Source organism: Caenorhabditis remanei, chromosome II, assembly GCF_010183535.1.
Source record: "Caenorhabditis remanei strain PX506 chromosome II, whole genome shotgun sequence".
NCBI lineage: Eukaryota > Metazoa > Nematoda > Chromadorea > Rhabditida > Rhabditidae > Caenorhabditis > Caenorhabditis remanei.
Genome location: NC_071329.1, coordinates 1,670,359 through 1,692,262, shown reverse-complemented (window position 1 = coordinate 1,692,262; position 21,904 = coordinate 1,670,359). Strand labels below are relative to the sequence as shown.

Below are 21,904 nucleotides of genomic sequence, written 5' to 3'. Positions count from 1 at the left end.
AACTTCTTGTAGATCTTTTTTTCGGCATCTCAGATTAAACAATCAATACGTTGGTTTTTTTTTTATTTTACAACCACTGAACTTGTCAATAAAGTACTTTATTCTTGTTTCAACACTATGTTCCATTTGTTAGAATTTATAGCGAGTCAGAATTGAAAGAATGATAAAATGAAGACCTTATTCATTTGGACAGCCCATTTTTTCTTCTGACATCTTGCTTCTCGTAACCAAGATACACGAGGGATTCCTGTTTCGGAGGACTTCTCAGAAGTTATCTTCCCATTGTTGCAAAGGTCATTCATGTTCTCTTTTGTATTCCAACGACGTCTATTACATTCGTAAAATAACGAAAAATAAATAAAAATGTTGGCAATGTTCGAATGATGATAAGGTTTCCCTCTATTTGCCAACTTTCCTTCAAGTTTCAATGTCTCTTATCAGTTGTGAAATAGTTTCATTTCTTGCTCACTCTTTCCCTCGACTCGTTTCATTTTCTTCAATTTTCTGTTCTAGAATGGAAAAACGTTGTCTGGTTCTTGATTTTGACTCCGGTTCTGGAGTTGTTAGATGTTTCAATAGAGAAAATCACAAGTTTATTCATGTGAAAATTGGAAATGGAGAGAGGTTGGTTGCTAAGAATCTTCTAGAAATATCGATTTTTCAGTGCATCTCCTGGTCAGTTTATAATATATAATGCTGGAGAATCAAATGAACAAAATGGAATATTGAGAGTTTTAAATCCGAGAATCGTCGATGCAGAAAATGGCGATTGTGTTAAAGTGGGCGAGAATGGAAAGCTGAAAATATCATCTTGGATTGCATTCAGTTCAAATGAGAACCATCTCACATTCGATAGACAGTTTGGATACGCTGATTGGTATGGATTCGTGGACTGTTCTGAAGTTCCTACCGATCCATCATGTTCTGCATTTAAAACTGATATCACTGTGTAAGTGATCTATTAGTAAAGATGTACTTATAATATTTTTATTCCAGTAATGACTCGGAATGCAAAGATAATAAAATATTCAAAGTGGTTAACATAAAAGTTAAGATAGATCCAAGATATTATCGAGAGGAATATGATTTGTTGATGAAGAAAATGGAAGAAGAAGAAGAGAAACTTCTGGAAAAAACAAGACAATTGAATCCTGAAAGACCATCAAGAAGTGTTGACGCACAACGTGCTCAGAATAAGATACCATCAATGCATAATAAGAAATCAAGGTCTCGGAGTAGAAGCTTAAAAATTAGAGCAGTAGAGCAGTGAGTATAGACTTGATATACAGTACTGGCCATAAAGATTGCGACAATTACAGTTTTTAGTTGAAAATGACCAACTTTGTGAGTGTGACACGGCCTCCCTGATAGTCTCACAATATCGAATGTTTATGAAGGGTATAGATCACAAGTAGAGCTTTGTTTTTATAGTTGAAAACTTTTTTGAACGAGCACATCCTAAGAAGTTATCAATCGTCAAAGTAAGCAGCTCAAAAATCTATCTTTTTAGCACTGAAAAAGTGCAAAAAATAGCAAGGAAATACTTTGAGGATTGATAACTTCTCAGGATGTGCCCGTACAAAAAAATTTTCAATTACAAAAATGAAGAACTACTTGTGATCTGTACAATCCACTAACAATCGATATTGTGAGACTATCAGGGAGGCCGTGTCACAGTTACAAAGTTGACCACTTTCAACTAAAAATTGCAATTGTAGCATTCTTTATGGCCAGTACTGTAAAATCCAAACACGTTTTTCAGTGATTCCGGTCCTCCAATCAACATCTCAGAAGGACTTTCATTTATGAATATTTCTGGACCAGTTCCCCCAATGCAGTCTTTATTTGAGACGAGGTGATTCCATAGTTCTTCATGAAATCAGAAAAGTATTTTATCAAAACTCTGCAAATTCTTACTTCGAGCACTTTTGAGTATTATCGAATTTCAGTTCATCTGCAAACACTTTCAGTCACTCTCCAGTTCCTCCTCCACTCAGTTCTCTTCCACCTGCGCCTCAATTCGTCGTGCATGGATTGGTAATTCAAAAAGAAGCGGATAATTGTTTCATTGTATGGTTGTTTGCTACCAAACAAATTGCTTATTTGCCAATGTGAGTGTGAAACAGTTACATATGTTCAATTCCAAATTCGGTATTAACTTTATAGATCAACTCAAAGATATGTTATTGTTGGAACATGTTATGAATTCCGTGTAATATCCAAAAATGATGGATCTGCATGTGAAATAACGGTATGCCTCATTTCAGATTTCAATGTTCTCATCTGTTTTACATTTAGAATGTCGGAAAACGTCTAGAAATGAAACCTTCATTCGAGATTCATCAGATGATGGATAAAATAGTGGTTGGAATCCACGTGGATCTCTGTTGTCCTAATACAAGATGTCAATTATGGTCCTTTTATATGGGAATCCCATTCTTCAACTCTCCAGATGTTGGAATAGTTACTATGGCTGATTATGTTTGTTTGAATCATACTTGTCAACCGGGCCGAAACGGGCCGACACGGGCCGGCTCGTAACTCGAGTCAAAATGAATATTATGAGCTGAAAAATATACCAAAATGTAGATCTCGACGAGTTCTATGCCCATGACCCACTACGGGCCGGATGGCTATTCGTTAATGTGCCGCGGGCCGGGAAGAAGTGCCGAAAAACGCGAAAATGGCCAAAAAACCATTCTAGCCCTGCCCGCGGCATATTAACGAATAGACATCCGGCCCGTAGTGGGCCACGGACATAGAACTCGTCGAGATCTACATTTTGGTATACTTTTCAGCTCATAATATTCATTTTGACTCGAGTTACGAGCCGGCCCGTGTCGGCCCGTTTCGGCCCGGTTGACAAGTATGGTTTGGATTCAAGAATTTCAATTTTCTTTTTTTTTTAGTTGGATACACCTATTGGATTACATGTACAATGGCAGGAAACGCTGAGATTATATCTGGGAGATCCACGTGCTAAAAATATGCAATGTATTTGTCAATTAGTGAAACAAAAACTGCCACAAAAGTTGCACAATTCTTTCATATCCGATGATTTCGTTAGTTCTTCAAGATATATTTGGCAGATTGTGGAAGTTTGTTCATCGGAACAACATCATCAAATAAGAGAAGCCCAGTTGAAACGTGAGAATGTAAGGTTTCGACACTGAACCGATTCACTTCAAGATTTATTTTCAGCTTGGATCGAATGGGGGTGAATTTGAACAAGAAGACGAAATTGCAAGGCAGAAACGAAATAATCGCCCTTCTGTTCGTTTTGAATTATAGAATAAATCAACTCTCTCTCTCTCTCTCATTTTTCTCAAATCGCTTTACATCTTTGAATACTTTTTCTCGACTTTGGAATGATGCAAGTTGTCAGAGTTAGTGGACACTTGTATAACTTTTTGTAGAGCTTTCCTGCCATTTGAGAATAAAAAAAAACGGATACGTTGGCTTTTTTTTATTTCGCAACTCACTCAACTTGGATATAATTATTCTTCATCCGATTGTCAGCTTAAACATAAATGATTTCGTTTGGACGAAATGGTCCCTGTTTTCAAAAAAGGTGGAGAAAACCGACCACGGTGAGTCCATTTCTGCAGTCAAAACCTGCTAAGTGTGCCTGCCAGCCGAGTTATGAGCTCTCAAACTTATAGTTCAGCTTGTTCCCATGGAATTCCAAATCGGCCGCATATGCGCCACCGCGCGGTTCAATTTGTGTTCCCCAGTGGTTTACCTGTGTTTGTACGTTGCAAAAATGACAAAATCTTGCGTATACTAATTGTCGATTTGGAATACCATGTAAAACAGTTTTACCATTTGAAAAGTTTGAGAGCTTATAACTCGGCTCGCAGACACATTTAGCAGGTTTTGACGGCAGAAATGGGCTCCCCGACTCGGAAGTACCAATGACCAAATTTATAGATCATTTAAAGGGGCGTCTCCAACGATTTCCCTTGTAAATCAGGAGTTATGTACGTGGGAAAGATTACACTCGTAATCTTTCCCACACTGTAAGAACAACTCAAATTTTCAAAAGAAATTATATTTATTGATAAAAACACAGCAAAAAATCAGCAACCCATGTCACCACACATCTTCACCCAATCAAACCAATCTTTTACTCCAGATGACGTGCGTTTTGTTTGTAGGAAATGTTGGAAATTCTCAATGTGTATGGAACTATCTTGCCTGTATCTGTTAATGCAGGACATGATTTCAGTCTTCAGTCGGGCTTTTTGATGTTTCGTCATGCTTCGATTAGAGGAGAATGATAAAACATGAACGAGGATAGCTAGAGCGGCTTGACGGGAGCGTTGGTCAGAGCCAGTCATCAGGAAGATACTGAAAAAGAAACATCTTTGCAATTTTAGCTGACTATCGTTTTCCAGGCTTTCTCTAATATCGCAATTCTGTCTCCCGGCTTCCGCCATTTCAAAACCGCATTCTGCTCAACTCTGGTCGGCAAGTGCGCTCTACAGATGACATAAGTCCGTCCCTCGATTTTCAGCGCTATTTGCAATGTCATACTTGGGCCTTACACGTCTTTATATCATGTCAAGAAAACTCACAGGAGACCATCAATTCTCTTCTTTCGAAAAGTCTCATCACTTCTAGCCATCTTGTGCAAACATTTGCTTAGAATCGATACACCCATTTCAAGGGCATGTTGTCTATTGTAGTCTCTCATTCGAGGGGCCTCTCGCCTATCGTAGTCTTCCTCTGTGACCTCTCGAAGAACTAAATCGATCGTTTTGTTACAGATCATACTGTAATTGATATGAGGTGTAGCAAGGAAGGCGTCGCTAGTGAAGCACTGCTGAAACAGACGGAAATAATGAAACATCTGACCATCATGTGGTTGCAGTGCCAGTAGGTATCTGGCTAGAGAATGACGTTGAGAAGGAGTGATTCTTCGAAGACGGTGCTCACTGAGAATTGGTACACAGGATATAATTGGATTCGTGCCTAATTTAATCTTACTCAATTAATGTTGTCAAGGTAGCAAGTGGCTCAAAATCCGTTGTGAACTTCGCTCCATGATCTATTGCTTCAATTATTTTGCCTAGACACTTGATCATAAACCTTCCAGCCCTTTCGCTCTCCTGATTGATTTTTTCGATTATCATGGCAATTGTTTTATGTTGGAATCCCCAGGTGTTGAGGTAATAGTCGAGAGACTCCAAACATTGCTCGACAGTAGTATTCATAAGGAGTTTGACGCCTGAGATGTTGGTGTTTGGAGGGAATTGGTATCCTGAATGAAAAAATTTGTTATTTGAAGTTGAATTGGTTTGGCTAGGAAAAGCGAATGCATTTATCACTAAAAGACCTTTCCCTGCATCATTGTCACTTACCAATCAATCCAATTGTTTCCAACTTCGGATAAACTTCAACCAATCTTACTATAAGTACCAAATCGTATCCATCTGCCGAAATGTCCAAAACCTTCAATTCCGGAAGAGGCGACTTTTCATGAAATGAAAAGTTCATGAAATCGGTAAACCGACCCCTGTAGCAACCGGACAGATTCAAGAATTGCAGTTTCCTTAGTTTGAAGAGTTCTGTGAAATCATCGTTGTCTAGTCGTATGCCAGCAAGCGACAGTTTCTCCAGATTTTTCAATTGAGATATTCCATCAGCCAAACGGATCTGTGTGTAAGACACATCGAGCTCAATGAGGTTCGGGAAACGAGTGAAGATAGTTGTGGATTGATTCCAAAAAAACTGACAAGAGCTGATGTCGAGATGTTGAAGAACTGGACCGAGCACGTTTGCTATCTGGAAAACATGGGGATATCTGGATTTATTCTTTATCTTGAAGTCGTTACCTGGTCAATCCAATCATAGTTGAATTCGGTATGATCTCCATCAATTTTTAGAACGCGTACGCTCTTGAGGCTTTTTGAATTCAAGATCGAGTCTAGAGCAGCAATGATGTCGAAGAAAGATTTCTTATAGCCTGAAAATGAATTGAGTTAAGGATGAATGCTTTCTTTATTTAGTTTTGCGCCATTGCGAGAGGGAAATTTATTTGACCGTTCAAAAAGTGTTTTCAACCATACTTGTCACGGCCGGGCCGATTTCCAAATTTTCACCGGCCCGGGTGAAGCGACTTTCTCCCGAAAACATGTTTTTAGCATTCATTTTTGAAAGAGTAGTTTTTGGGGGGGGGGGTACTTTAAAATTATTTTTGGGGTGCAAAAAATCAACAAAAAAAATTCCACCAGGGCCGGCCCGTGAAATGACAAGTCTGTTTTCAACTATAAAATTGGAGCGGCCGGCATTATCTGAAATTCCTAGAAAAATTTTCTTTATGTTTAGTTGTCAAGGCCCGGCCCGGGCAAATTGGCGAGAAAGTCAAATTTTTTGAATTTTTTCGCGAAAAAGTCAAATTTCGACTATCATTTAGAATCTTTACTATTAACAAACGCAAACGGCTGTATGTTTGTTTGTCTGTCGCCGATCCTACCGCCCTTCCTACTGAACCGATTTTCTTCAAATTTGGACCAAAAGATCAGAAACTTTCTCTTAATGATGCCCGTCTATTTTTTTTTGTTAGAATAGGTCTCGACTAGGTCACTAGGTGAAAAAACGTGGTTTTCAAGCCTTTCAGTGGCTTTTGTTTCCGAAATAGGGAAATAGGAGTTCACGGGGGAGATAATTATAGAACATTTTCATTCTTCAAATGAATTCATTTCTTCAAATTTTCAACACGGTGGTGTAGAAAAGAAGGTTGAGCAGCCGTTAGGCTGCGTTAACCGACTGGTTTGAAGAAATTCTGAAAAATAGTCAAAAATGGTCACATTTTCGATGAAAAATTGAAGGTGGTTTTCGAATAATGAGTAACAAAAATAGTGATTTCTCGATTTTTCCTGAAACATTTTTCTAATTTTGTACACAAAAAAGGTTTCTGCCGGCCTGTTCTTAACATATCAGTTTTTAATGTTTTTCAAGATTGTTGTCTCTGAAAAATATCAAACACTTTTATGGACCTATTCTGGGGTATTGTCCGTAAATCTACACCAAATACCGTAAATACTGTATTATAACGGCACCTGTAATAGAACGGCACCTGTATTATAACGGCACCCCATCTCTACTCAGAATCCATAAAAATGTTTATCAAGGGGTTTTTTCTCGGTTCTGATTAGAAGCAGCGTGTTTGGTCACTTCTTGATCAGCAAATAGAACACCCAAAAAAGTTTTTTCGTTCAATTTTAATGAGTTTCTGAAATCACAAAATTTCTCTCAGAGGCAGTTGAAAAATATAACGGCATGCCGTTATAATACAGTATTTACGGTACTTGTTTTGCAGCGAATCGCCTAGAAATCCGCCGGCTGGCCTAGAAAATGTTATTACAGTTTTTACGGTACACCGTGAATTAATCTCAAAGTTCGATTGTGTCTACCAAAAAACAAAAACTAACCATGTCTGTGATCCTCAGTTCTCTCATCCTTCAGATTCAATAACCTCAGCTCTACCAAATTAAACGATCGCAGAAGATCAATGGAAGCATCGTTAACAATTGGAGATGTCAGTGTCACTTTCGTCACGTTGAGAACTTTCGAAATATCATTCGCTGTCTCAGATGAGAATCGAAGAGGTCCCTTGGTAAGAATCTCGAAAATTCTGTTGCTTGGCTCCGGAGTGATTTGATATTTATACTTTTCACCGCTCGGCAAGCCATCAATTAGTTTTGCATAACTTTTGATTTTGGCTGGAATAATAATGAGATAAATAAATTAGACAATGAAAACCAACTCACATTCTTCAATAAGATTCACCAGCACTGGTATACAAGTTTTTTGGAGTGATTCCATTCTGAAAACAGGGAAATTTGGGTAAAAGAGAAAAAAGAAACATTCGAAAAGGTGTGAGAGAGAGAGAAAGAGACTCAGACAACAAGAGAAATGATGGAGACGGAGATTATGCAGAAAGTGTTGGGAAGAACGGCGGGGGGTCAACATGAAAAGAGAAGGAGAGAGGATGGCAATTGGCAACGTGCCAAGGGGAATGGTCGAAACAAAGGGATATCTATCTTCGGGATGTTTCCATACCAGATGTTTGGCAAACGAGACATTTAGACACCAGACAATAATTCCTCAATTTTCAAAAAAATGTTCACGTTTCGTGTCAACTACAAAAATGGAGTGATCACCGGAAGCATGAAGACTGATCTTACACACAACTCTGATTTTTAGTTTCGAAAAGTCTCAGTTTTCAAACGTCTGGTTTTCGGAACGTCCATCAAGTTCATATATATCTCAGTATGAGATCTATTCCGCAGAAATGTCTTTCCTCTGACACTTTCTCATGATATATTAGAAGGTCAATCCTCTCATTTATCATATATCAAATGGGCACCTCTTCGTATCTATTTTCGTTCAAATAGAGACCAAAAAGAGAGGACTGCTCGATGGGGGAGAGAAAAGGATTGAAATGAGAAATGAGATGGTAAATATCGTAATAACTGTAATATAGCTTTTAATTCGCATCCTTAAAACTATTTTCTACGGGTTTCCAGAATTTTTTCCATCTTTAAAAAAATCCGGACTTAATGGTGATCTGGCACAGAAATGTAGACTTAAGACTGAGAAGGAGGGTCTTACGGTACATGGGTTGGCTTTTCACTCTTTGAAACACATTTTTTTCTTCTTTCCTATTTTTTATCCCCAGACCCCTATTATTATGTCATGTCAGCTAATTGTCAGATTATCTGTTACTTTGTCTATTGTCTCGGTCAATCCTTTTTCCCTAATAATAATGACGAGTCTAGGGTCCCTTATACGCGTTTTTTTTAAATCAGAATAATTTAAAGCCATTTTTTGACAATCTTAGAATAATTCTAACAAGAATTCGCTAATTTTATTAACCGAAAGCCAAAATCTTGACAGATTCCGAGTTTGGGGCGCCACTGACGAAAAATTAGATTTATTGATTAAAAACATAACAAAGAACAATAACAGAACAAAAAATGAGTAACACTTGTCATCACATCCTCATGACTCGATCAATCCAATTCTTTACTTCAGATGACGTGCAATTTGTTTGCATAAAACGCTGAAAATTCCGAATGTGATTGGAACTATCTCGTCTGTATCCGTGAATGCAATACATGATTTCAGTCGTCAGATTGGATTTTTCATCTTCAGTCATGCTTTGATTAGTGGAGAATGAGAAGAGATGAACAAGGATGGTTACAACGTCTAGACGAGAATAGTCGTCAGAGCTAGTCATCAGGTAGTTACTGAAAATAAAAAATCTTTGCAATTTTAATTGACACTCTTTTTGCAGAGAGAAGGGAAACTGAGACAGCTGGCAAAACCCAACTCGCGTGCTTTGGTCAGCGACCGCCGGTTTAGACCATTCGGCCATGAGGGCACATTTAAGGGTTTAGCCTTCTCAGGTTTAGTCTCGTGAGGGACTTTACCTGATCTCGAGTGATTCTTATTGTATATTTAAATGATTAAATAAATATCAAATATCAAACGTGGCCACGTAAATAAGGAGACATCAGGCGGGGCAGACAGGCTGATTATACTATAATAAGAAAACTCACAAGAGGCAATCGAATCTCTTCTGTCGAAAAGTCTCATCATTTCTAGACATCTTGCACAAACATTTGCTTAATATCGATGATCCCCTTTGAAGGGCATACTGTCTATAGGAGTCTCTCATTCGATGGGCCTCTCGTCTATCGTAGTCTCCCTTTGAGACTTCTTGAAAAACGTAATCAATCGTTTTGTTACAGACCATACTGTAATTGATATGAGGTGTGGCAAGAAAGGCTTCGCTAGTGAAGCATCGCTGGAACAGACTGGAATAATCCCAAGTCCATTTATCACGTGGTTGCTGTGCCAATAGATATCTGGCTAGAGACAGGCGTTGAGAAGGGGTGATTCCTTGAAGATAGCATTCGCTGAAGATTGGTACACAGGATATAATTGGATCATTCCTAAATTTAATTTTACCTGAAAAACTGTGGCAAGGTATCAAGTGGCTCTTCAATGTCTTTGAATGTCGCTCCATGATCTATGAGTTCAATTATTTTTCCTAGACATTGGACCATCACTGCTTCAGGAAAAGGATCATCATCTGCCCATCTGATCTCCTCTTCCATTCTATCGATTATCCTGGCGATAGTTTCATTTTGGAATCCCCAGTTATTCAGGTAATAGTCGATAGAGTCACAACATTGCTCGAGAGTACCATTCTGAAGCAGTTTGACACCTGGGATCGCAATATTGTCGTAGAAGTGGTAATCTGAATAAACTATTTTGTTATTTAAAGTTGAATTAGTTTGGCTAGGAAAGGTGAGTGCATTTGTCACTAAATTAATATAAACTCAAAAGTAGCACGATGATTCCCAAGCAGACTACATAACCTTTCCTCAACACACTCACCAAGCAATCCAATTGTTTCCAACTTCGGATAAACTTCAACCAATCTCCCTATTTGAGCCATCTCTAAATCGTGTCCAATTCCCGAAATGTCCAAAAATTTCAACTCGGGAAGAGGTGACTCTTCTTGAAACGAATATTCGACGGAACGTATACTGGGACCCCTATTGATGTCGGACAGATTTAAGAATTGCCCTTTTCTCAGTTTGAAGAGTTCCCTCATATCTTGGTTGCCTAGTGGTATGCCAGCAAGCGACAGTTTCTCCAGATTTTTCAATCGAAATAATCCCTGAATCGATGAGAAGTTTGAATAAGACACATCAAGTTCGGTGAGGTTCGGAAAGCGATTGAAGACCGTTCTGAATGGATTCGGAGGTAAAGTACAAGAGCTGATGTTGAGTTGTTGGAGAACTGGGCCGAGCACGTTTGCTATCTGGAAAACATGGAAATATCTGAATTCATTCTTCATCTTAAAATCGTTACCTGGTCAATCCAATCCCTGTTAAATTCTGTTTGATCTCCATCGATTTTCAAAACGCGTAAGCTTTTGCAGCTTTTTGAATTCAAAATCGAGTCAAGAGCAGCGATGATGTCGAAGAAAGATTTCTTAGCACCTGAAAATAATTTGAATTTGAATGGGTAAGTAAATGAAACCAAGAGATTTGTTTGTAGTTGACAACTATTCTGTACAGGCGGTTGCACAGCGAAAGGGAAATTTCTTTGCCGATGATAACTTGCTAGGGACCACCCGTACAAAAGCTTAATTTTTTACAAAAATCAGATTTATGAGACAACCAGACTGAGGAACCGCATGCCTCCTTCCGCTTTCCGGTTTTCGCAACTTTTTTTCAGAATCACCAAATTCGGGATGCCCCCCAAGATATGGCACCCCCTATGAGCACGATGCTCCCTGTCCCAACTTACGCTGGGAATATCGGCAACTGCGTTCCCTTGTATTCTCTTCCTTCAGATTCAATAACTTAAGCTCTACCAAATTGAACGATCGCAGAAGATCAATGGAAGCATCATTAACAATTGGAGATGTCAGTGTCACTTTCGTCACGTTGAAAACTTTCGAAATCTCGTTCGCTGTCTCAGATGAGAATCGAAGAGGTCCCTTGGTAAGAATCTCAAAGATTCTATTGCTCGGCTCCGGAGGAATTTGATATTTATACTTTTCACCGCTTGGCAAGCCATCGATTAGTTCTGCATAGCCTTTGAATTTCGCTGGAATTATAATAATGATATGAACAAATTAGATATTGAAAACAACTCACATTCTTCAATAAGATTTACCAGCACTGGTATACAAGTTGTTTGGAGTGATTCCATTCTGAAAACAGGGAAATTTGGGTAAAAGAGAAAAAAGAAACATTCGAAAAAGTGTGAGAGAGAGGGAACGAGAATCAGACAACACGAGAAGTGGAGAGTGAAAAAAGAAGGACAAATAGAACTGATGGAGACGCAGATGGTCAACACGAAAGGAGAAAAGGGCGCTTGGCAACGTGCCAAGGAGAAAAGTAGAAACAAAGGGTTATCTTTCTTCGGGATGTTTTCATACCAGATGTTTGGCAAACGAGACATTTAGACACCAGACAATAAATACACTGAAAAAACGACAAAAAACCGAAAATTCTTCATTTTTCAAAAAAAAATCATGTTTCGTGTCAACTGCAAAAATTGAGTTCTGTTTTTGATCTGAAAGCGATGTTGATAGCACACGTAGGCCGAATACATTGACAAACAAAGAGATACCAAAATGAGAGGACTGCTCGGTGAGAGAGAGAAAGTGTTGGGAAGAACGACGGGTGGTCAACATAAAAGGGGAAGGAGAGTGGACGATTGGCTCATCTCAGTGTGAGATCTATTCCGCAGAAATGTCTTTCCTTTGACACTTTCTTATAAAGGTCAATCCTCTCATTTATCATATATCAAATATCAAATGAATACCTCTTAGTATCTATTTTTGTTCAGAGAGAGCCCAAAAAGAGAGAACTGCTCGGTGAGGGAGAGAAAGGGGCAACTGACTGTATTCCTTTCATCTCAACTCCCCTGGTCCGGGGCCTTTTCTAATGATTAGGTCCGCGGGAAGATTTTCCAGAGAGGGAGAGAGAGATGTGGAGACAGGTAATATTAGGTGAAGAGGAGTGACCAAGACAATAGACCAAGTGACAGACAACGTGAGAATTAGCTGGGATGACATTAATTATAGGGGCCGTGGGAAAAAAAGGATAACGAGGAAACATGTAATTGAAAGAGTGAGATGCCATCCTGCGTACCGTGAGACTCTCCTTATCAGTAAGACTTTTAAGTCTACATTTCTGTACCAAATTTACATTATGTCCGGATTTTTTTTCAAAAATTGAAAAAAATTCTGAAAACCAGTAGAAAATGGTTTCAAGGATGCGCGTTAAGAGATATGTTTCAATTATTACGATTTATACTACCTGATTTCTTATTTCAAACCTCGGATAGGATTAGAAGTTCCACCTGTCCTTCCTCAGAAGACTGCCGTCTCTAATCCGACCATTCAAGGTTTCAAGTTTCCTACAGAGAAATTTGAACAGGCGCGGAGTTCAGATGTTATAGTCGCGTTCGCCTCTATTTTTCAAGCTGCCTGTTTGGTTATTCTCCCATCTCTACAATTTCGTACCAAATCAACATTTTTCTGACTGACTCAAGCTAAAAATCCAAAATCGGAGCACATTTAACATGAAAACTTGTATTTTCATGAATATTTTTTACGAAAACTGACCAATAATCATCAAAAACCAGCGGAAAATAGTTTAGAGGTATCATTACAGTTTTCAAGGTTATAGTCTCTGAATATTAATTTGAAGTCCCAGACAACCTGATCAAATTTCTCTGTGGGAAACTTGGAACCTTGAACGGTCGGATTAGAGACGACAGTCTTCTGGGGAAGGTCAGGTGACTCTTTCAATTACACTTTTCTTCTTTATCCCTATTTTTATCCCACGACCCCTATTATTAATGTCATGTTAGCTAATCCTCACGTTGTCTGTCACTCGGTCTATTGTCTCCGTGAACCATCTTCACCTAATAGGACCTGTCTCCATATTATCCTTTTGGGAAATCCGACAGTATGCAGTGCATACGCCCCGCCCCTTGACCAGGGGAGGTTATATGGGTGGAATACAGTCAGTTGTCTCTTCCACTCACTCACCGAGCAGTCCTCTTATTTTGCGCTCTCTCTGTTTCTCATTGTATTCGACCTACAGTACAGGCCATAAAGAATGCGACACTTGCAGTTTTTAGTTGAAAATGGTCAACTTTATGAGTGTGACACGGCCTCCCTGATAGTCTCACAATATTGATTGTTTATGGAGTGCATAGATCAAAAGTAGAGCTTCATTTTTGTAGTTGACAACTTTTTTGTACGGGTACCCCCTAGCAAGTTATCAATCTTCTAAGAAATTTCTTGCAATTGTTGTCATTTTTCAGTGCTAAAAGGAGAAATTTTTGAGCTGTTTACTTTGACGATTGATAACTTCTTAGGATGTGCCCACACAAAAAAGTTGTCAACTACAAAAATAGAGCTCTATTTGTGATCTATACACTGCATAAAAAATCAATATTGTGAGTCTCTTAAGGAGGCCGTTTCACACTCACAAAGTTGACCAATTTCCACTAAAAACTACAAGTGTCGCATTCTTTATGGCCAGTACTGTATGTGCGCTTTCAACATCGCTTTCAGATCAAAAACAGAACTTATTTTTTTTTGAAAAATGAGGAATTTTCAGTTTTTTGCCTTTTTTCAGTGTATTTATTGTCTGGTGTCAAAATGTCTCTTTTGCCAAACATCTGGTATGGAAACTTCCCGAAGATAGATTTCCCTTTGTTTCTACTTTTCTCCTTGGCACGTTTCCAAGCGCCCTCTTTTCTTTTCATGTTGACCCCCCGCCGTCCATCCCAACACTTTTTGCATAATCTGCGTCTCCATCAGTTCTCTGTGTCTCTCTCTCTCTCTGCACCAATCGCTTCTCGTGTTATCTGAGTCTCGTTCCCTCTCTGTCTCACACTTTTTCGAATGCTTCTTCTTTTTCTTTCACCCAATTTTTTTTCTTATTCCAGAATGGAATCACTCCAAACAAGTTGTATACCAGTGCTGGCGAATCTTATTGAAGATTGTGAGTTGGTTTTCCATATCTAAATTGTTTATCTTATTTTAATTCCAGCAAAATTCAAAAGTTATGCAAAACTGATTGATGGCTTGCCAAGTAATGAAAAGTATAAATATCAAATCACCCCGGAGCCGAGCAACAGAATCTTTGAGATTCTTACCAAGGGAGCTCTTCGATTCTCATCTGAGACAGCGAATGATATTTCGAAAGTTCTCAACGTGACGAAAGTGACACTGACATCTCCAATTGTTAATGATGCATCCATTGATCTTTTGCGATCGTTCAATTTGGAAGAGCTGAGATTATTGAATCTGAAGGATGAGAATTCAGAAAAACTGTTCAGTGGCCATTACTTCCGGGGTAAGTTAGGACAGGGAACATCGTGCTCATAATTTTCAGAAAATAACTTTTTGCAAAAAAGCATCAGGCTCCTTAGTCTGGTTGTCGCCAATTTTTTGTAGAAATTTTAGCTCAAATCGAGCGCTTTACTTTTGTGGTTGACAACTTCTTTTTTACGGGCGGGCATAGCAAGTTATCGTCGGCAAAGAAATTTCCCTTTCGCTGTGCAACTCGCAACGTACCGCCTGTACAAAATAGTTGTCAACTACAAATGAAAGGTCCGCAACCTTAATACTTAATTCAAATTATTTTCAGGCTACAAAAAAAAATTCTTTGACATCATAGCTGCTCTCGACTCGATATTGAATTCAAAAAGCTGCAAAAGTTTACGCGTTCTAAAAATCAATGGAGATCAAACCGAATTCAACAGGGATTGGATTGACCAGGTAACGATTTCAATATGAAGAATGAATTCAGATATTTCCATGTTTTCCAGATAGCAAATGTGCTCGGCCCAGTTCTCCAACAACTCGACATCAACTCTTGTCATTTACCTCCGAATCCATTCAAAACAGTCTTCAATCGTTTTCCAAACCTCACAGAACTTGATGTGTCTTACTCAAACTTTTCATCGATTCAGGGAATATCTCAATTGAAAAATCTGGAGAAACTGTCGCTTGCTGGCATACCACTAGGCAACCAAGATATGGGGGAACTCTTCAAACTGAGAAAACTGCAATTCTTGAATCTGTCAGACTTCGTTAGGGATCCGACTGTATGTTTTGTCAAGTATTCTTTGCAAGAAGAAAGAAATAAACCTCATCCCGAATTGGAATTTTTGGACATTTCGGGCATGGGGCTACACGGTTTGGAGATGGGTCAAATAGCGAGATTGGTTGAAATTTATCCGAAGTTGAAAACAATTGGATTGCTTGGTGAGTGACAACGATGTTGGGAGGAGTTATTGAGCCTGCTTGGGAACCATCGTGCTAATTTTGAGTTAATGTTAATTTAGTGACGAACTAATAGTTCATATTTCCTAGGCGAACTAATTCAACTTCAAATAACAAAATTGTTCATTCAGATTACCACTTCTTCGCCAACGACAATATTGCGATCCCAGGTGTCAAACTGCTTCATAATTATTCTCTCAAGCAATGTTCGAACTCTATCGACTATTACCTGAATAACTGGGGATTCCAGCGTGAAACTATCACCAGGATAATAGATTGTATCGATCTGGAAACCAGATGGCAAAAAGATTATCCTACTCCTACAGAGTTGATGATTCTATGTCTAGGAAAAGTAATTGAAGTCATTGATCATGGAGCGACATTCAAAGACATTGAAGAACCACTTAATCTTTTGCTAACTTTAATTTAGTAAGTTTAAATAAGGAATGATCCAATTATATCTTATGTACCAATTTTCAGTGGCAGAGAGTCTCATTTTCGAGGAATCACCCCTTCTCAACGCCTGTCTCTAGCCAGATACCTATTGGCACAGCAACCACTTGATAAATGGACTTGGGATTATTCCAGCCTGTTCCAGCGTTGCTTCACTAGCGAAGCCTTTCTTGCTACACCTCATATCAATTACAGTATGGTCTGTAACAAAACGATTGATTACGTTCTTCGAGAGGTCTCAAAGGGAGACTACGGTAGACGAGAGTCCCTTCAAGTGAGAGACTACAATAGACAACATGCGCTTCAAATGGGAGCATCGATATTAAGCAAGTGTATGTGCAAGATGTCTAGAAGTGATGAGACTTTTCGAAAGAAGAGATTCGATGGCCTACTGTGAGTTTTCTTATTATAGTATAACCACCCTCTCTGCCCCGATTGGTCTCTCCTTATTTACCTGGCCACCTTTAAATGTGCCCTCATGGCCGAATGGTCTAAAACGGCGGTTGCCAGCTGCCTCAGTTTCCCTTCTCTCTGCAAAAAGAGTGTCAATTAAAATTGCAAAGTTGTTTCATTTTCAGTAACTACCTGATGACTGGTTCTGACCAACGGTCCCGTCAAGACGTTGTAACCTTCCTCGTTCATGTCTTCTCTTTCTCCACTAATCGAAACATGACTGAAGATGAAAAAGAGCAACTGACGACTGAAATCATGTCTTGCATTCACGGATACAGACAAGATAGTTCCATGCAAATCCGGAATTTCCATCGTTTCATACAAACAAATTGCACGTCATCTGAAGTAAAGAATTGGATTGATCGGGTGATGATGAGGATGTGGTGACAACTGTTATTGACTTTTTTTTTGTTTTTTTTTGTTCCGATTTTATCAATAAATATAATATCTCGTCAAAGGTGCGCCGATCCCGGAATCCGCCAAGTTTTTGGCTTTCGGTCAATAGAGTTAGAGAATTCTCGTTAGAATTCCCCTAAAATTGTCAAAAAATTGCTTTGAATTGTTCTGATTGAAAAAAACCGCGTTTAAGGGACCCTAGATTCGTCATTATTATCAGGGAAAAAGGATTAACCGAGACAATAGACAAAGTAACAGATAATCTGAGAAGGGGGTCTGCGGATAAAAATAGGGAAAATAGAGGAGAGATGTGTTTGAAAGAGTAAAAAACCATGCAATCGACAAAAATTTTGAAAAGTGAGGAATTTTCGGTTTTTTATTCGTTGTTTTTCAGCATATTTATTGTCTGGTGTCAAAATGTCTCGTTTCAAAACGTCGCTAGTTTTCCCTTTGTTTCAACCATTCTCTATTCTCTATTGGCACGTTGCCAAGCGCCCTCTCTCATTCTCTTCTCATGTTGACCCCCCGCCGTTCTTCCCAACACTTTTTGAATAATCTGCGTCTCCATCAGTTCTATTTGTCCCTCTCTCTTCATCCATCATTTCTCGTATTGTCTGAGTCTCTTTCCCTCTCTCTCACACCTTTTCGAATGTTTCTTCTTTCTTTTCCGTCTTAATTTTTCATTTTTCCAGAATGGAATCACTCCAAAACACTTGTATACAAGAGCTGGCGAATTGTATTGAAGATTGTGAGTTGGTTTTCCATATCTAAATTGTTTATCTTATTTTAATTCCAGCTAAATTCAAAAGTTATGCAAAACTGATTGATGGCTTGCCAAGCGGTGAAAAGTATAAATATCAAATCACCCCGGAGCCGAGCAACAGAATATTCGAGATTCTTACCAAGGGACCTCTTCGATTCTCATCTGAGACAGCGAACGAGATTTCGAAAGTTTTCAATGTGACGAAAGTGACACTGACATCTCCAATTGTTAACGATGCTTCCATTGATCTTCTGCAATCGTTCAATTTGGTAGAGCTGAGGTTATTGAATATGAAAGAGGGGAGAACTGAGGATCACAGATATGGTTAGTTTTTGTTTTTAAGTAGACAAAATCAAACTTTGAGATTGTTTCATGGTGTACCATAAAAACTGTAATAGAGGCGCATGCGGTTCTATTTTTCAAACTTCGTTCGCAGGTGCGCTTCTATTACGGGCCGCCTCTATCAAACGAAAAATTGTCTTTTTTTTGTTTTTTCAAGAATATTGAAAAATAATTGTTGAAAAATGGAATAAATATTTCGAGCATATGGAGGGAGTGATTCTATTAGAGGGCGCGCCGCTATTATAGTTTTTACGGTAGCTTTGCTGCAAAAAAGCGCAAAACATGTCAGATGATTCGAGTAGGCGAACTAATTTTTCAAGCTGATACCCTCTAAGCGGAAGGACAAAGGTGGCGGAAAGTGGGAGACGGAATTCTGGTCCTCAGTTTGGTTGCCTCATAGTCGTACAACTTGCTACAGACCGCCTGTAGAAAATAGTCTTCAACTACAAACGAGAATCTCTTGGTTTCATCTACGAACCCTACAAAGTCCGCAACCTTAATACTCAATTCAAATTATTTTCAGGCTACAAAAAAAAATTCTTTGACATCATCGCTGCTCTCGACTCGATATTGAATTCAAAAAGCCTCAAGAGCCTACGCGTTCTAAAAATCGATGGAGATCACACCAAATTTAACAGTGATTGGATTGACCAGGTAACGATTTCAAGATAAAGAATGATTCCAGATATTCCCTAATGTTTTCCAGATAGCAAACGTGCTTGGTCCAGTTCTCCAACAACTTGACATCAACTTTTGTCGTTTACCTCCGAATCCATTCAAAACGGTCTTCAATCGTTTTCCGAAGCTCACAGAACTCCATGTGTCTTACTCAAACTTTTCATCGATTCAGGGATTATCTCAATTGAAAAATCTGGAGAAACTGTCGCTTGCTGGCATACCACTAAACAACGCTGACTTCAAAGAACTCTTCAAACTGAGAAAACTGCAATTTTTGAATCTGTCAGACTTCGACAACGATAGGGTGCCGACTATAAGTTTCGTCGAGTATTCTTTTCAAGAAAAACGAAATACACCTCATCCCGAATTGAAGTTTGTGGACATTTCGGGTTGTGGGGGCCATTTGGAGATGGGTCACATAGAGAGATTGGTTGAAATTTATCCGAAGTTGGAAACAATTGGATTGATTGGTTAGTGAGGACGATGTAGGGTATCTTGGGGCTACTTTTAAGTTAATTCTAATTTAGTGATAAATGCATTCGCATTTCCTAGCCGACTTAATTCAACTTCGATAAACAAAATTGTTCATTCAGATCACTTCTTCTTCGCCGACGACAATATTGCGATCCCAGGTGTCAAACTTCTCCAGGATAATACTCTCGAGCAGTGTATAGACTCTCTTGACTATTACTTAAACAACTGGGGATTCCAGCGTGAAACTATCGGCACGATAATCAATGGTATCGATGTGCAGACAAGATGGCAACATGATGATCCTATTCCTGAAGAGTTTATGATCCAATATCTAGGCAAAGTAATCGAACTCATAGATCATGGAGCGACATTCACAAGCCTTCAAAATTATGAACCACTTGGTATCTTGACACAATTAGATAGGTAAGATTAAATTAGACATGATCCATATCTTGTGTATCGATTTTTCAGTGACCGTCTTGAAAGAATCACCCCTTCTCAACGTCGCTCTCTATCCAGATACCTATTGGCACTGCAACCACATGATAATCAGATTTCCGATTATTTCCGTCTGTTCGAGCGATGCTTCACTAGCGACGCATTTCTTGCTACACCTCATATCAATTACAGTATGGTCTGTAACAAAACGATCGATTTGGTTCTTCGAGAAGTCTCAAAGGGAGGATCCGATAGAAAACGTGCCCTTGGAATGGGAAAATCGATATTAAGCAAGTGTTTGTGCAAGATGTCTAGAAATGATGAGACTTTTCGAAAAAAGAGATTCGATGGCTTGTTGTGAGTTCTCTTATCATGATATAAATACGCGTAAGGCCTAAGGATGACATTGCAAATTGAGCTGAAATCTTCGCCCGCAGTCACCGCATCTTCTTTCTCGATTCAATTTTTTACCTTTTCATCTATGTCATCTTTAGGGCGCACGTCGACCACAGTTGAGCAAAATACGGCTCTTGAAATGGCGGAAGGGGGAAGCGCCGGCAAAAAAGATGGTCTAAAACTAAAATTGCAAAGATGTTTCATTTTCAGTAACTACCTGATGACTGGCTCTGACCAACGCTCCCGTCAAGCAGCTCTGGATATCCTCGTTCATGTCTTCTCATTCTCCACTAATCGGCGCATGGCCAAAAATCAAAAAGTCCAACTGAAGACTGAAATCATGGACTGCATTGACGAATACAGGCAAGATGGTTCAATACACATTCGGAATCTTCAGCGTTTTATGCAAACAAATAACACGTCATCTGGAGTAAAGAATTGGATTGATCGGGTGATGACGAAGATGTGAAGACAAGTGTTATTAAATTTTTTGTGTTATTTTATTGTTTTTGTTATGTTTTTATCAATAAATATAAATTTTCGACGTGAAAAAAAGCAGACTTGCAACGGGCCGGAATGAAAATTTCCAGGGCCCGGCCCGGCCCGGCCCGGTGGGCCCGGAAGTTCAGTACTGTAAAAAATTCAAATTTTTTTTTCGAAAATTTCCAGATTTTTTTTGAAAAATATTTCTTAAAAACAATTTTTTGTAGGTTTCGAAGGTTTCTGAAAAATATACTTCAGGAAAAATATTAAAAATTTTCAGAAAATAAATTTTTGGACAAAAAATTGTAGTGAAAAAAGTTCAAAAATTCAAATCCGGCCCGATCGGGCCGGCCCGGAATCTTGCAAGTCTGAAAAAAAGCGTCTGAGGCGCCCTAGACTCGTCAGTTACAGAAATACCTAAATATTCATGAAATTAGGTAAGAGCATAGTTGAAACTATGTCAAAAAAATCAAAACCAAAACGCGTCAAAGGCGCGCCAGTTTTCACAGAAACGGAACATTGTCAAAAACAACCCCAAACTATCCTGATTTGAAAAAAAAACGCGTCTAAGGCGCCCTAGACTTGTCATTTCTCAATTTGTTACAGACAATTGTAATCAGAAATATCCATACATTCCATGAAATTTGGTAAAAACATAGTTGGAACAATGTCAAAAAAATTAAAACCAAAACGCGTCAAAGGCGCGCCAGTTTTCACAGAAACTGAGAAAAGTAAGACAGTTCACCCACTTTTCACACCCTTTCTAGCCCGAATTTTTCAGAAAAATAGAGCTTTTTTTTAGGATTTTCATTCGCAAAAACATAGCGAAATATTGTGCAGCGAATTGCAAAAGTGGGAGCAGCTGAAACACAATTTTTCTGCGCGCCGCAAAAAAATTCTTCATTGATACCTAATTATTCAATTTTCTCTTCGAAATTTTCAGTATTTTTGACCAAAAACGGATTTTAATTCCAGCAAAAAAGAATATATTTAATTCGGTTACAAAAAAACGTGTCAGGTTACTGTAATTGTCGTGAAATATGACGCATTCTCCGCAAACACCGTCACGCCGGAATGCAGAAGCCACGTGTTTTCCTTTTTTACCTGTTTTAAAAGTTTAAAAAAGGTTTTTGATAATTTTTTATTCTTTTTTTTCTCAATTCTATTATTATTTTTCACATTAA

The 21,904-nt window shown here is 38.7% G+C and overlaps 5 protein-coding genes across 5 annotated transcripts; 3 read left to right on the top strand and 2 right to left on the bottom strand.

Annotated features, from left to right (window-relative positions):
• Positions 1-514: 514 nt before the first annotated feature.
• GCK72_003950 (uncharacterized protein) lies at positions 515-3,291 on the top strand (the record flags this gene model as incomplete). Its single annotated transcript, XM_053724357.1, has 9 exons — positions 515-624; positions 827-949; positions 997-1,266; positions 1,763-1,855; positions 1,950-2,111; positions 2,167-2,251; positions 2,299-2,481; positions 2,910-3,155; positions 3,202-3,291. 9 exons carry the CDS (start codon positions 515-517, stop codon positions 3,289-3,291), a joined length of 1,362 nt encoding a protein of 453 aa, XP_053588551.1.
• Positions 3,292-4,079: 788 nt separating this feature from the next.
• Positions 4,080-7,830, bottom strand: GCK72_003949 (uncharacterized protein; the record flags this gene model as incomplete). The annotated part of the gene is made up of 7 exons (XM_053724356.1): positions 4,080-4,350; positions 4,578-4,937; positions 4,990-5,263; positions 5,364-5,787; positions 5,838-5,968; positions 7,437-7,727; positions 7,776-7,830. 7 exons carry the CDS (start codon positions 7,828-7,830, stop codon positions 4,080-4,082), a joined length of 1,806 nt encoding a protein of 601 aa, XP_053588550.1.
• A 1,171-nt stretch (positions 7,831-9,001) lies between these two features.
• Positions 9,002-11,742, bottom strand: GCK72_003948 (uncharacterized protein; the record flags this gene model as incomplete). Its single annotated transcript, XM_053724355.1, has 7 exons — positions 9,002-9,257; positions 9,570-9,929; positions 9,982-10,273; positions 10,414-10,843; positions 10,894-11,024; positions 11,335-11,637; positions 11,688-11,742. 7 exons carry the CDS (start codon positions 11,740-11,742, stop codon positions 9,002-9,004), a joined length of 1,827 nt encoding a protein of 608 aa, XP_053588549.1.
• A 2,761-nt stretch (positions 11,743-14,503) lies between these two features.
• On the top strand, positions 14,504-17,137 carry GCK72_003947 (uncharacterized protein; the record flags this gene model as incomplete). Its single annotated transcript, XM_003092776.2, has 7 exons — positions 14,504-14,558; positions 14,607-14,912; positions 15,207-15,337; positions 15,388-15,826; positions 15,976-16,273; positions 16,325-16,690; positions 16,876-17,137. The coding sequence occupies 7 exons, from the start codon at positions 14,504-14,506 to the stop codon at positions 17,135-17,137; spliced, it is 1,857 nt and encodes a 618-aa protein (XP_003092824.2).
• A 702-nt stretch (positions 17,138-17,839) lies between these two features.
• GCK72_003946 (uncharacterized protein) lies at positions 17,840-20,706 on the top strand (the record flags this gene model as incomplete). Its single annotated transcript, XM_003092771.2, has 7 exons — positions 17,840-17,894; positions 17,943-18,233; positions 18,775-18,905; positions 18,958-19,399; positions 19,523-19,826; positions 19,875-20,198; positions 20,448-20,706. 7 exons carry the CDS (start codon positions 17,840-17,842, stop codon positions 20,704-20,706), a joined length of 1,806 nt encoding a protein of 601 aa, XP_003092819.2.
• Between the last annotated feature and the right edge of the window lie 1,198 nt (positions 20,707-21,904).